The sequence below is a fragment of the Phoca vitulina genome, unplaced genomic scaffold (assembly GCF_004348235.1).
Source record: "Phoca vitulina isolate PV1807 unplaced genomic scaffold, GSC_HSeal_1.0 scaffold15, whole genome shotgun sequence".
In the NCBI taxonomy this organism is placed as follows: domain Eukaryota; kingdom Metazoa; phylum Chordata; class Mammalia; order Carnivora; family Phocidae; genus Phoca; species Phoca vitulina.
The window spans coordinates 34,498,570-34,514,134 of NW_022589718.1; the positions used below are offsets into that span (position 1 = coordinate 34,498,570).

Here is a 15,565-nt window from a genome sequence, read left to right on the forward strand (position 1 = left end):
CTGATGGCTCTAGTCCCGCCATTAGCCGGGGGAGCGAATCTGAGCAAGGCACTCAGCTCTTGGGGGCCTCGGCGGGTTTAACTATAAAGCGAGGGCTGGGTCTTCCAACTGGCTGCTAAGTGCCCTTTTAGCTTTCAGATTTTACGAGCTGCTGATTAATAGCAGTAGGAGACAGGAATATGAAAAATAACAAAAGAATAACACCAAGACATTAAACATCAAAACACTGAAACAAAATTCATCAAGTCATGCCAAATGACACACAACGTGTGACTGAGTAAGAATAGTCTGGGGGTGGGGGGGGGCACCTGGGTGACTCAGTCGGTTGGGCATTTGACTTCGGCTCAGTTCATGATCTCAGGGTCCTGGGATCCAGCCCTGCCTGGGGGGGTGGGGGGGCGGTTACTGCTCAGTGGGGTCTGCTTTTCCCTTTCCCTCTGCCCCTCCCTCCACTCATGCTCTCTCTCTCTCTCAAATAAATAAAATCTTAAAAAAAAAAAAGAAAAAAGAAAAAGAATAGTCTGGTGGGGTAAAAAGGACTATTGGTGGAATTTATTAAGATGCTCCCAGTTCAAGTCTCTTCATTGGTGAATCTGCTTTCTGGTTCCTAACCCTGGATTCTTTATAGGCTTATGAAGTTAGTACCTTCCTACTCTGAGTTGTAAGTAATGCTTTAATAAAAAAGAGGGAGAGGAAGAAAGAGAGAGAGAAGATTTAATAGTAAATAATTTCTATAATGTATATTCCTATATGCTACTTCAGCTAAAAGAAATGCCAGACATCAACAGAAGGGGATATGAGGTAAGAGAAATGATAAGCCTCTCAACTGAAATAAGATCACGTCTAGAATGGTACAGTTATTCTTTCATTGTCCCCCTAAGGACTGTTGGATAAAGTAGGGAAAACAGTAGGAAAGTGGTTGGAGAATAAAAGATTTTTATCTGAGACAGAATAAGAAGTTACTTCTTTACCAAATCTTTCCACAATATTAGAACAATGCAGGAAAAATATAACTATATTACACGACGGATCACAAGATATGAAAATTGTAATCTCAAGAGGTGATAAAAGATAAAAATTTTAAAGTAAATGTATCAATATATCCATAGTTAATTATTAAAATAAATTATTAATGTTTAAGCCACATCCCCCACCTTTTGATAGCAAAACTAGTGGGAAATCAAGCTCATCCAAAAAAATGTCTGGAGAGTATAACAGTTCTTATATTTTCAGACAATGGTAATCAAGTGTAAGACATAAAGCAATGCTGTAAACTGTTACTACGTCCTGTGTAAGGCAGGCTTTCTAGCTTTCATTTAACTTTTGTTGGGTCACACGACTTCTTTAAAAAAAATCTATTGTGAAACTAGATATCATATGATCTGTGATAACAGGAAAACTGGAAGGTGACTGGAAAGAAAACAGCCTTTAATGTCCAGCTAAACATATTAAAATGGCTGAACCTAAGCAAGGACATCAAGGGACCAAATTATGCACTAAATCTACTGTGTGAAATGGGTTTAAATCCAAACATAAAATTTTCTGATTAGAAGATTCTTGTAGCCTGTCAGAGCGAGAGGCTATTCAACTGGACAATGAGGGATAGGTGGAGGTCTGATATCTTAAGAGACAACAGACAACCACCTGACCTGGATAATTTAGATAGTCACCTACAGCTGGAGGCCTTTGGGAAAAGTGATGGAAAACATCACCATTGATCCTGGGTCAGTTTGGACCTATATGCCATCCTCCCCACCTCTGGCCCATTGTGCTCATTTTATAGCCCTTAGGAGTTGAATAAAAGATCCCAGTTTCCAGTTCATTTTAGCAATAACCAACACAGAGTATTTGGGCCCAAAGAATATGTAGGCCAAATCTATAGTCCAGGTGTTAATATTAAAACCCAACCTTTCTGCTGGCCAATGCCTTCACTCATTCATAAGACTGTTCATGGTATGAACTCATCCTGCTTTGACTAAGGACAGGACTATCCCTAAAGCTGCCCAGTGGGACCTGGCCAAGCCTTTTATGAATGACACAGACCCTGAGCAAACAATGGTTCTTTCAAGGACCCTTATTCCTGGGCAACAATTCTGCCTCACACTTACACGTGATGTCACGTCCTGAATAACCATGACCCAGAGGATGTGAGTAACGGACTCTTCCTGCTAGAAGGCAGCCAAATGCCAAAGAATTCATCCTTAAATTTGTTAGAACACAACGGGAACAGCGATATTGCATATGGCGTATGCCAGAGAGGCCCACAGAGTAAAACTGAGCTCCCACTTCATAGCGATGTATTATTGTTTCTTAATTGGTCAATATGATTTTTAAAAGTAAAAGAGAGAGAGAGAGAGAGAGAGAAATGGAAAAAAAAAAAAAAAAGGCTAAACAAGTGAATACAAACTAGGAAATGCCGGGCTAAAAATGAGCTACGGTTTTATAGAATGGAAGCATGTGACTTCTAATCATGTCGTCTACTGATAAATAAGAGAACAACATTTTGTTTTGAGCGGAAGCAAAACCTTTTTCATTTATCAACAACTTCTGATGTATTAAATATGACCATTTTATACTCCAACTTGTCTCACTGTGTGAAAAGAAATACTAAAATATGGCAGAACAAGAACAGCATTATATTATTTGACACAAATACCACTGTCCGGAACTACTAAACACTTTCCAAAAAAAGACACGGTGGAAAAAAAACACATTCTGATGCAATCCAGGACTTCAAGCCTTTTCTGAAAATGAAGAATATGCCAAAATAAGATACTTGGGTAAATAAAAAAAATGCTTTAGTTATGTTTCCCTATAATTTAGCTGACTTAATTAAAAGGAAGTTATATGTAACTTTAAACATGACAAATAGGAATTTTATTTTGTTACATTTAGGTATTAAATCAGACAACAAGACTTGAACTTCAGCTTCTGGAACATTCCCTTTCCACCAACAAATTGGAAAAACAGATTTTGGATCAGACCAGTGAAATAAACAAATTGCAAGATAAGAACAGGTAATAAAAACACAAAAAAAATGATAATTCAGAATTGCACACTTTCTAGATCTGAAAGCCTATTTCATGTGACTATTAATTATAAGCATGGCTTCCAAAATGACATATTTCTTAATGTGTAGTATCAGGATCCAACACCTCGTGAAGGAAAGGTAGGGAGAGGGTTTGGGAAGAAATATGGAAGTGACCATGTCTTCTAATCCAGTCTTCAATTTTTTTCATTCTCCGGCCCCTTAAAGATTCTCTTCCAGTGATTCCCCAAACTCTGCCTCTAATACTGCACATTTTAATCCATGACAAAATACTGCCATTGTCATAGAGTAAAAGTAACACTGGCCTAGGCATTAATAGTTCCTTTGCCTCTGGGAACTTCGTTGTTTCCGACGCAGAATGATCCACAGCTGGAAAACTACACTTCTACTGTAAACAATGCACATCTCATGATACAATTGTTACTCCTAAAACATATGATAAAGTAAAAACAGAAGTTAATAATAAATATAATATTGATGTTTAAACAAGGTCTAGAAAAATCCCAAGAAAACCAATACAGAAACAAACTTGGGGTGATCAGTGGGGATTGTTTTCAAAGGTTTATTGCAGTTGGGGACATATAAGGATAATTGTGCTTATTAACCTGTTTCTAACCAAGACTTGTCTACATGACAGGGAGAATGGCTAGACAACAATGTACTCTATTTCACAGCTACTTAATTTCAATTACATAATTCTTTATTCTTAAGCAAAAGTGATGATGAACTTAATGTCTTACAATCATTCTTTCCTGTTAATCAGGAACTCAGGTGAAATAATTCTTTCTGTTCTTTGGGTAACAAGTTTAACTCATTATTGATTTAGGGTTTTGAAAAGCAAACAGATTTTTTAATTTTTATTTTTTTGCAAATACATTTTTTAATTCTTTCTTTAGTGTTTCAATTCTTTTTCCTTTTGCAAATAAATAAAAGTTTGAGACCAATAATTGAGATACAACAATCCCTACTATTTCATTTTCTTAAAATGGTCTTATTTAATAATGTTCTCTTATTTAATGATGTTGCAGTAATGGGAAGATATGGGAGCTGAATGATTACTCTAGGTGCTTGCCAGAGCAATACTGTCCAGGCTATGTCCAGTTTGTGGAACGCAGCCTGGTGTTGAACACTGTCCCCTCCTTACGTTTCTAATCCTGTACGCTAAAACACTAATACCATCAGTTAAGTATGTCAGTTATGTCACCCGGGTATCAACTTTGTAAATATTTGCTAAATCATATTGCCTTTTGCCTAGAGAAGTGCAAATCTGATTTCCGAATTCAGACACACTGTTTAATGTTTTTACTTACTACAAGTAAACTTTGTTATACGCAGTCAGCTGGGATTGCTTTGAAAGACAATCAGCAACTTTCCCTACAGATCTTTTGATCATCCATGATTTGGTAAAATTTCTTTGTATGTTAAAGCTTTACAATGTATAAAACAGTAATTCCAACCATCCCGTAGCTTGTTGTATTTTCTGATTATTCTTGTATATGGGATCCTTCACATTTTTTTTTCACTTAAATCTTTCACATTTTCCCCCAGTTTAATCGACATTGACCAATGACACACTTTTCCGGTACTTTGAACCTACTTTTACATGACACTAAATTTAAACAACACATTTCCTCCATAAAAGCACCTTGTCAAACACCCACCTAACAAACTATAATTTTAGGTGACTTAACAACAGCAAAGCACCACGACTTGGACTGCAAACATCTCACTCAGAATGGGGTTGTACGCGGACTGTTTCTGAATGACCTGCCAAAGCACAGATCCTGAGAGGGATAGCTTGTTATCAGCTGAATTGTCATAAAAACTATATGTAACAAATCCATACCTGCAGGAAGAGTAATCTTTTTAGCAGCTGCAGAAATCACAATCTCTTGTATCACAAATATGAAATGAAGTGACAATAATAAGATTTCCATCAATGAGTGTAAATCAATAAAAATAAGAAAACTGTGCAGACGATTTTCCATCTTTCAGTGAGTTTGACATGCTGTGTTTTCAGGTGTCTTATATTTTGACTAACCTAGGATTTTATTTGTGAGAACATCATTACAATTATCTATAAATGTTTTGCACATGTGACAAACCATACCTTTAAATTACTTTCAGTATTTCCCCCAAAGTGCAACTGTTTTCATTACAAATAGTTTCAAATGAAGTCAAAGTACTTATTAGGGTCAATGTTTTTCTGAGAATTGCCACTATCCCATTTTTAGGTTCACCAGCTGAAGGTGAAAATTACTATGTGATTTTCATCTTATCATTCTTTTTTTTTCCTTCTAAAAATAAATGATTCATTTATGGGCTACTTGTACCAGTTCAATTAAACTGTGATTATTGTTGTGGTGACTATTGTTACTGAAAAGTGCTGCCACTGTTACTGTTCCCTTCTGAAGAGCTTTGGTATTTTTTAAAATATTTTTTTAATTAAAAAAAAAAAATCTATCCCCCAGTTACCCCATCCCCCCACCCACCTCCCCTCCAGCAACCCTCAGTTTGTTTCCTAGAGTTAGGAGTCATGGTTTGTCTCCCAAGCCTTGGTATTTCTGCCCACACAGGATACTTCCCCACACTTCTCATCTGACCATGAGCTATGTTAACAGAAAGATAAGCTATAGCTAAGTCCAACTTCTATGCTGATGATCCAATCGATTCTCCCATCAGAAGATCAGATACTCTGCTGAAGTGTGAGCTGTCAGACAATGTGTGTATTCCTCACACTGCTCTATCTCCTTTCTTCCACCCCCTACCACCCTCGGCCATGGCATTTATGGCAATGTGCCAAGTCCTTGCTATGAATTTACACTCTATTTTCATCTACTTTATCCTGTTTAACTTTATCCTATTTAACTTTCTCTCATTTAAAAACTGTTGATTGTCACTCATTAAATGGATTTCCCAAGCCAGTAATGGGTCCCAATCTGCATTTTGCAAAATAGTGCCCTAGATTATGATCTGAGACTCCTTGCAGCTTTAAATGCAATGCTCTGTGCTTCTGTAATTCATTACACAGTGCTGGCTCTCAGAGCCAGTGTGATTTGGGGTGACCTGATGCTGGGCTAAACTCTTCAATCCAGGCTTGTCTTTTACCTTAATATTAACTACTTTAGATCAAGATGCAACTGCCCTCTGGAGCTATACTGGTAATAGGTTTTGGAGAAAGAAACTTTTTTTTTTTTTTTTAAATAAATATCCACCCAGGAGTGTTCACACTCTGGACCATAGGATCGTCCCATCTTTATTTTATGCCTCCTCACAGAATATTAAAGACAACAAAAAACAACTGGATAACAAATTTCAGCAATGTCATTTTGAAGGCAGTATAGATTAGTAACTTAAAAATGCCCCATTTATTTTATGTTAATTGTCTAGGTCAAGCATCACAGGAGCACTTCCAAAGCATATTGCCTGAATGCTGATGGTACTAGAAAATGATTTTAGGGCAAAAACGGAAAAACTGTATGCATTTATTTTTAGGTTAACTTCTGCCTACAATAAGTCATCTTGGTTTTTAAATTAATAAGAGGGATAGACAATTAAAAAGTAAGTTGGCTAATATCAAGAAAAATAATAAGAAATAACAGTTTAAAAATAAATGTGATAACACTAATGAAAGTGGAATGCAAATAAATGCATTACAGTAAGTGATTATTTTTTGACTTGGTATACTGACCGAATACTTGCTGTCATATACTGATCTGCAATGATAAATTTAAGAGCTGCAGTTGAGTTTCTAATAATTATTAAAACTGATCGTTAAAGCTTATAGGTAAGACCTACCATGGGTAGTCAGTTTCTTGGCTGAGTCATGTTGCTTGCAGGGTTAAAGATGCAGAAAATCTGAGTTTCCCCAAAAAGGCACAGCAGGCTTACAGATTATTTGAACTAGAAGGGACCTCAGAGATCATCCGCTAGTCTACTGCCTCTGTTTTCAATATTTATTTCCACAGGTGAATATTCACTTAGGTAGACATGCACCTGAGATCCAGAGTGGGAACGGCCAGGTAACACAGGGAGTCATGCACAGATGTGAGGCTCTCAGCCTGGGCTTTCTGCTCACCTCCCCACCCGCCCCCGTGCGCTCCCAACACCGAGGCTGCCTTCTTGGTGCATAATTCCATGGTCCCTACAGCAAAACCACGGTCTTCAAATGCACTCCATGTGATAACTTCTAATTGCGGACCTTACATTTTTGCCAGGGTATTTTAGCCTCACATCTATGTCATACTTATTTATCTAACGTTCTCGGCAAGTTTGAGAGCTTCTTCAGGGCTGTGGCAACACCTTCACTTTGTGTGGACAGAGTGTCTTACAGAAGCAGAAATTCAATAAACATAAAAGATGATATAAGAATTATGAAACTGACTTGATGTCCATAAAGCAATCACTAAACTAACCATTATTTCCCTTTACAAGTTTCCTGGAAAAGAAAGTACTAGACATGGAAGACAAGCATATAGTTCAACTACGGTCAATAAAAGAAGAGAAAGATCAGCTACAGGTGTTAGTATCCAAGCAAAATTCCATCATTGAAGAACTAGAAAAACAACTGGTGACTGCCACAGTGAATAATTCGGTTCTCCAAAAGCAGCAACATGATCTGATGGAGACAGTTCATAATTTATTGACTATGATATCAACGTCAAACTGTAAGTCAAGTTTACATATCATTTTTTCCATCAGTTTTAACTGCCATTATTTTGTAAGTGAAACTCTCAAAATTCCAAAAAATTCTCATCTTTCTGAAAAGGACTATTTCTCTTACATGTTTCCTATGAAAGCTTTACAGGGTCTCATCACAGAACCAATTAAAAAAGGAGGAAGTAACTCCACTTCCAGTTATTTACCTAAAGAATACAAAAGCACTAACCCAAAAAGATATAGGCACCCCTGTGTTTATTGCAGTATTTACATTAGCCAATTATGGAAGCTACCCAAGCGTCCACAAATAGATGAATAAAGATGTGAATTATATATATATATATATATATATATTATTCCATATATATATATATATTATGGAATATCATATATATATAATGGAATAATATATATATATATGGAATAATATATATATATATATATATATGGAATAATGTATATATATTATGGAATATTATTCAGCCATAAAAAAGAATGAAATCTTGCCTTTATAACAACATGGATGGAGCTACAGAGTGTTATGCTAAGTGAAATAAGCCAAAGGCAAATAAGCCAAATAAGCCAATAAGACAAAGACAAATACCATATGATTTCACTCATATGTGGAAATTTAAGAAACCAAAGAAAAAAAGAGAAAAGAAAACAAAAAAACAGACTCTTAACTATAGAGAACAAAGAGATGGTCACCAGAGGGGAGGTGGGTGAGGGGATGGGGAAAATAGGAGGTGGGGATTAAGAATACACTTGTGATGAGCACTGAGTAATGTACAGAACTGTTAAATCACTATATTGTACACCTGATACTATTACAACACTGTGTGTTAACTGTACTGAAATTAAAATTTTTTAAAATGCTGTTTGGGGAGATAAAACAGAAAGAAGGAAGAAGAGGAGGCGAGAAAGAATGTATATTTATACTAATTAGTTACTGTGAGGCAAAACACCCCACACATGCTTCCTGGGCTCAAAGAGCCTACTTTGCATTAGTTCCATCGTTATCTAGATGTCTGAGCTGGGCAAGCTGCAAATCCACAGTGGACTTTATTTTTTAAGTTTGAAAAGCAAGTCTAAACCCAGAGGACTGTCGTGAAGACTGACTTAATACTTGCATTGACTGGCATAAAACTCACTCGAGAAATGTCCGCTCCCTTCTCTCAGCTCGTCCTTAGATATATTTTGCTTACTTTATTACTGTTTTACCTTTCACTTTTTTTTTTTTTTTTTTGGAGGGAAGAAGGGAAGCATCTTCAGTCATTAATTAGAAATGGAATATACAACCTGTGTGGCATTGTCATTTTAAGTTTTTTTTTTTTTCCTTAAGCAAATTGGGTCTAGTTCTCACTATGGTTTATTTCCCAATGTCCTTTAAACTTGGATTCTTTTGACACAGACACATTTGCATATGACTCATGTGAAGATATTCTTCACTTTCATAAGAAATATGTTCTCACATCGTCCTCAAATCATGCAGTTATCCCAGTACTTTTTCACATTCATAGAAAAGGAAAAGACAATCATCTGACATCTGGTGAGAGCAGGATAATGTGAGGTGTTAGCTCTGATGAGCCAAAGTAGAAAAATCATGCAGCTCAAATCCTGGCAGAAAAAAAGCACAGGAGAGAGAGTAGTAGAAGAGGCTTTCTTTTCCCCATGCGCCTCTAGCTGATGTGAAGGTAGAACCTCTGTCTACCTGTGATGCCTACCCACACATCTCATTCATACGCCTATGCTCTGCTGGGTCTCTGGAATGGATATAAATACCTGCAGGAACACACACACACACACACACACACACACACACACGCACCCTTTTTTATGGCAAAAAGGATTGGGAAGTCTAAATGTTGAGAGCAGAGTAAAAATTTGAAGGAATTTCATAATCCTAGAATTTTTAGACTTAGAGTAAGAATTTCAAAGACATAGATAAATTAATGGTAGGCTCCTCTTGAACACTAACTATAATGGGACAGTTGTTAAAAATCCAAAGAATATTTTTAATATCTTTATCCAATAGTCTAAAGAAATGTATCAAGACTTATTCTCAGATATTTACCTTTTAAAAAAAGGAGAAAACTTACATCCCCAGCCTGGATAGGATAATGGCTAATGGGACATGCCATGTAGCCTCTGTAGAGGGAACACTGTTTTTAGGTACATTCTTTTTTTTTTTTTTTTTTTAAAGATTTTATTTATTTATTTGAGAGAGAGAGAATGAGAGAGAGAGAGCACATGAGAGGGGGGAGGGTCAGAGGGAGAAGCAGACTCCCTGCTGAGCAGGGAGCCCGATGCGGGACTCGATCCAGGGACTCCAGGATCATGACCTGAGCCGAAGGCAGTCGCTTAACCAACTGAGCCACCCAGGCGCCCGGTACATTCTTTTTTATTCTTTTCCAATAACTTTAAGTGATTCTACTCAAGATGGAAGATTTTTCTTAAAGTAAATGTTTACTATAGTTAATTGCAAAGTACTTGCGTTCCATATTGATGATGAAAAAAGGAAGTATGGATTACTGGTGATATAATCTTCGAGAATTAATGGAGAAAAGACTGAAGGAGTAATTTTTTTGGAAAGGATAAAAACTGGTGTGTCCTTTCTACTTATTACAAGAATTCAAATATAATAAAACTTGAGTGCATATCGAAATAATAAACTTTTACCTTTTCATGAACCCCCATTAAATGCTTTCCTCTTTTTTTTTTTTTTTAAAAGCAGCTAAGAACTCCTTTGATGTTAAGGAAGAGCAAGTCATTTTCAGAGACTGTGCGGAAGTATTCAAGTCAGGACTGACAACCAACGGCATCTACACGCTCACGTTCCCTAATTCCACAGAGGAGATCAAGGTACGGTGTTAGTCTCCTGGCTTCAGCTGCCTGGCTGTAAACAGGTTATTTGAGAAGCAGAGGAATCACATAATGCAGTTCACACACCCAGACCCTTCCCAACTTCATGCAGAGCCAAGCAACAAACATTCACGGAGCATCTGCCTCACACAAAACACCTGCCGAGGGCTCCACATCCAGTCACCGCATACACATACAAACCGGGGATGTCAATGACGTAGAAGTTTCTATGGCATCATGAGAAGATACGTCATTCTCATTTTCTCCTTGCATTTGACTTAATTGTCATGCTGTCAATTGTTTCTCTTCAGGTATCAAACTCATTTCATTGCTTTTTAAGAAAATATCCTCCAAATACTAGAGTTCAAATAACCAAATAGTTTGTACTTCAGTTGTTCTTTCAAGGAGCACTGGTATTCCATCAAAAAAAAGTCTCATTTAGCTCACAGCGAAAACAGACAAAAAGCTTTCCTTGGATACAACCACGGTACCTCGGTTTGCAGAAGTGATGTACAGACATTTCACATTTCATCATAGAACATATAAGAGGACAGACACATCCTCAGCAGGAGAGACTTACTAAAATTAGTGGTTTTTACTGCTTTGTCAAAGATATCCCAAAGTGAAATCGACTTATTTTTTCCCCAGTTGCGAGGGTGTGCCTAGAGCATACAGTGACTCAAATATAGGGTGGGCTATTCCCTTCATTCATTCTCGGGTGCTGGCAGTCCCCCCCCCCCCCCCCCCAGCGATTCTGCCCCATCAGTGCGAACGCTGTCACAGTGTCAAATGCCAAAAAGGTCTCAGTGTCATTATGGAAACAGTGTCAGCCTTGTGGACTTGCAGCAAGGGTCTCAGGGACCCCCAGGAGTCTGCAGGCCACACTATGAGGGTTGCTGGGGTTGGCTATTCGTACCCCAACTAATGTAGGCTGGACGACTTAAAACACACCATCAGAGAGTGTGGCTCATTTTCTTCTCAAGTATTTGGAGTTTATTTCAAGGCATAAGCCCAATTACTTTGTGCAAATTGAACCAACAACTAGAACTTACCATCAGGAAAAGTTAGTACATAGCTTAACTCAATTATTCTTAGTTATTCTGGATTACTCAGTGAGCATGGCTCCTGATGTTGCTCTGGGAGACACTGAGCTTTAGATGAGGGGGGAAAAAAACCACAGCCCCAGGGAATATTACAATGTGGCTTCTCAGAGAGGTCTGATAAGGCAAAATATTACAGGAGATTCGTGTGAAGTGCTACATAATTATCAGATGACTGCATATATTATATGCTTATAAATATGTCTGCATCTCATTGTAACTGCTACAAGTTGAACCAATGTAAACTAAACACTTACAGAAAAGGCCATCGATACTGTATAAAAATGGAAATTTTAGAGGTTCCTGGAACCATTATCTCTTTGAACTCAGTATTATCCTCAGTATTTAAAATGCTAATAAGAGAAAACACTTTCAAAAATCTAAGCATTAAGGGTTTAAGGACATAGAATTTGAAACAGTAACATATACTTTGATTATGAATTTAAAAGATAAATATTGTGCTATTGAAGATAATACTTTCCAAAGAAAATCTTTCTAATTCATTCATGCTGCTTTAAATCAACCTTGGAAATCAGTTAATGTACCCAGTGCTCTAGAAGCAGTGCATTAGCGGGAAGAAAAAAACAAAACAAAACATAAATAGTCTGCTGCAGATGAGAAAGTAACGAACAAATCCTGTAGGAAGGCTCTCAATCCCCTTTGCAATCTGGTTTTCATAACAACCCTCTGTACACTACTGTCTGTCACCAGATGTTCGTCTCTTCTTGGCCTAGAGCAATGGGGACAGGGGTGGCAGCAGGAGGGGGACAGAGGATATCGGTGCAATGTGAATGTTTTGCAAATCCAGAGGGCAACCGCCGATTACACAGCACCAACCAACTGCTCTATAAATGTTCTCCTGACTCGGTGCAATGCTCCCACCCCAGAGCACTATGTCAGCCCAATGGCCTCACTGAAACAACAAGACGAAAATATATAATACTGTGGGACGACGTGAGTCTCAGGTCATGGTTGGAAACATTAGGATTTATATTTCTTTTAAACATTTGCAGTAAAAATAACTCATCGACACAGCAGAAAACAACAATCTTACCAAACCTCAAGTTTCTCATCTCTAAAATAAATGGTCCAGATTAACTCCAGATTCTAGATTCCCTTCCAGACTTAAGATCCCATAATTCACAATCTGATCGGGGCGGGGGGCGGGGAAGTCTGAGAGACTTGAGTTTATGTTCCAGCTCTGCGTATTTGTGCCTCTGAGCACATCATTTACCCTGTGTGAGGCCTCAGTTTCCTAATCTGTAATGCGATGAAGTAACCCTAGTCTTACAGAGCGATTCTGAGGTGACAATGCATATATAGCACTTAGGACAGGACTTAGTACTTAACCATCTATTTGAGAAATGGGAATTGTTTACCATTTTGACTGCCCCCAAAGACTATGAGACAACGTCTCTGCATGAAAGGGCAGCCATTTTTGCCCTGTTTCATCTAATTCAGGAAAACAATGCCCAACAGATCTTTGGGCCGACCTTTTCCAAAAGGGCCTACATGTTTCAACTTTATTTTTGAAAAATTCACTAGGTTTCTGCAAAAGATAAAAACTGCATCAAAGGCATTTGAGTTTGTTTTTGCTGCTCAGAGACATAATAATTTCCTTCCCCAAATGTCACAGGGTACCTGTCTCCTAGTATTTATCTGTGTGATTACTGTTTCATCAGCCATTCACCATGGCCTCCGAACCGAAGCATGACATTTAAATCAGGCATTATACACTGAAAGTCTTCAAGTTTTAGAGCAAGATACCAGCTCCCTGAACCATGCAGTATGCTAACAAAAGCACTAACCGCCCTCAGGTTTGTGGTAGCTGGAGCGCTGAGGTCTTGGCCATTCTCTGAGGAAGTCCGCTTTCCTGATGCTGAGATAATCCATTTCATCATTTTCACTCAGTGCCCTCTGGCTACGTGGACAACTCTCTTTGAACACTATCTTCCTCTGAAAGTTTCACGACTCAGTTAACCATGATACTTCAGTTTCTATGAACTCTTTGTTCCTTTTTTCTTTTTATCGGAACAAAGAGATATTAAGGGAATGTCCTAATCATCTCATCGTTGTCCCTGGTGGACTTAGACAACGGTAGGGCTCAACCCATTTCCACGTGGGCGGTGACTCTCAGCTAGTTTGGACTCTGATTTTCGCACGAAGACAAACTTCTTCTGTGATTTAAGTATCCGTGACTTTATAACGGTGATCTTGACAGCAAAGAATCAAATATTCTTGGAACAAGGATAGGCTCGCTAGAAACCATATCCGGTCTTTCCACCCACCAGCATGCCATTTAGGATACAGAGGAAATAACTGGTCTGTACACACAAAACTCCTTAAACTAGCTTGTTCAGCTAGTTTACTAAACTTTTTTTTTTTTTTTTTTAGAAGACATATTGAGAGAAGTGAGCAGTATTGACCATTGGGTGGACCACAGGCAAATCAGAGGCAGTATTATTAATGAACTGATTTCAACTTGGAGCTGCACTGAGGGACTGGCCTATTAACAAAAGGGTCAAGTTTCTCTGTTTTTGGCAGCCTACTATGGTAGAAAAGAAGGTACAGAATGAGGAATTTAAGAGATCTTATTCAAGTCCTATATTCCACTTAATAACTGAATGACTCTGGTCAAATTAATCTAACTTTACTAAATATTTTCACTAAATCCTTCCTCCTTTCACAAATGCAGAATTACAGTATCATAGCAGAGTTGCTTCAAGATTGCATATAATATATGCCAAGTACCCAGTGCAGTCCTTGGAACAGAGTGGTGCATACCAATGATAACAAGATAATTAACGATAAGAATAATATCAATACAGGGAGATAATAAGGGGTCACCTTAAGCAGGTCAATTTTATTTGTCTGGTTAATTTAAAATGGGGAAATCATTTTACTCTTAATAAATGCAATCTTCTATAATGGAACATATGTTCCCAAATATAAGGATCATCAGGGAAAATAATATAGGCCAAGGGACCTTTGTGGAGAGAGGTGGGAAGAGCGGTGGAGGGAAATCTGCTAGAGAATGGGGGGCTGGGTTCCAAGGGCAGCTCTCTGTCTCATTAGCAATGAGACATCAGACAAGGCACTGAAAATGAAAGACTGGGTCTGGGTGTGCTCTTGGTTCTCTTTTATCCCCCATTCTTTAGGATTTTAACTCACAAATGCATAATAGTTCACATTTAAACTTACTCTGCCAAAATTATCTCCATTATTTCCCCAAAAGACTGAGGAAAACAGCAGAGGAAGACTATTTCTAATTTGTTTTGAGTGATAACGTTCATATTTACTACCTCGTATGCTGTAGGAAATTCTATCTTAACAGAATTTCTGGGAAAATTTTTCATTCTACTATAATCTCATTATTTAAAACTATTTATGTAATCTTATTTGCAGGGGTTTTAAATTTCATAATAAAACTCCTGCTGAGTGGAAAGTGAGCATTGCATGCTCCTGGCCCAAGAAGGAATTCTGTGTTCTGGACAAAGTTTAAACCCACCAAGCCAGTTTAAAAGCAAAAATAAAAAAAGCAAGGAGGAGAAATACCATAGGCAGTGAGCAAAGTGCAAAGAAGCTTGAAGGCTTGATCTGTGGGGCAGAGCTGCCAGGCTACTCTCAGGTCACATACAACATTCTGGGTACCCAGGGGCCTCAGATCTCTCATACTGAGGGACGAACCTAGAAATCTGACTTTTATCCCACATGGAAGAAGCCTTCTAACCCCACAGCATAACATAACAGGGGTCTTGGAAACCCTACAGTGCAAAAGTACTCCTTCTACACAACTCTCTGAGGAGTTAGTAGGGACGGGCAAGTACCATAAAGGTTTCTGGAGTCGGGAACACCAGCTTGTAGATTTCTACAGGTTGGAGATGAGGTTTGGGGC

At 38.0% G+C, this 15,565-nt stretch overlaps 2 protein-coding genes across 5 annotated transcripts in view; one reads left to right on the top strand and one right to left on the bottom strand.

The window, feature by feature from the left end:
- MCPH1 (microcephalin 1) overlaps positions 1 to 15,565 on the bottom strand; it is a 249,414-nt gene that overhangs the window by 103,287 nt on the left and 130,562 nt on the right. The window lies entirely within an intron of this gene.
- The window catches only part of ANGPT2 (angiopoietin 2), a 58,966-nt gene that overhangs the window by 32,201 nt on the left and 11,200 nt on the right, over positions 1 to 15,565 (top strand). The window contains exons 3-5 of one of the 2 annotated variants that reach the window (XM_032413723.1): positions 2,896 to 3,017; positions 7,484 to 7,716; positions 10,440 to 10,570. In XM_032413723.1, coding sequence (XP_032269614.1) covers positions 2,896 to 3,017; positions 7,484 to 7,716; positions 10,440 to 10,570 — 486 coding nt within the window. The remainder of the gene's footprint in view (positions 1 to 2,895; positions 3,018 to 7,483; positions 7,717 to 10,439; positions 10,571 to 15,565) is intronic. The other variant, XM_032413724.1, reaches the window with a different exon arrangement.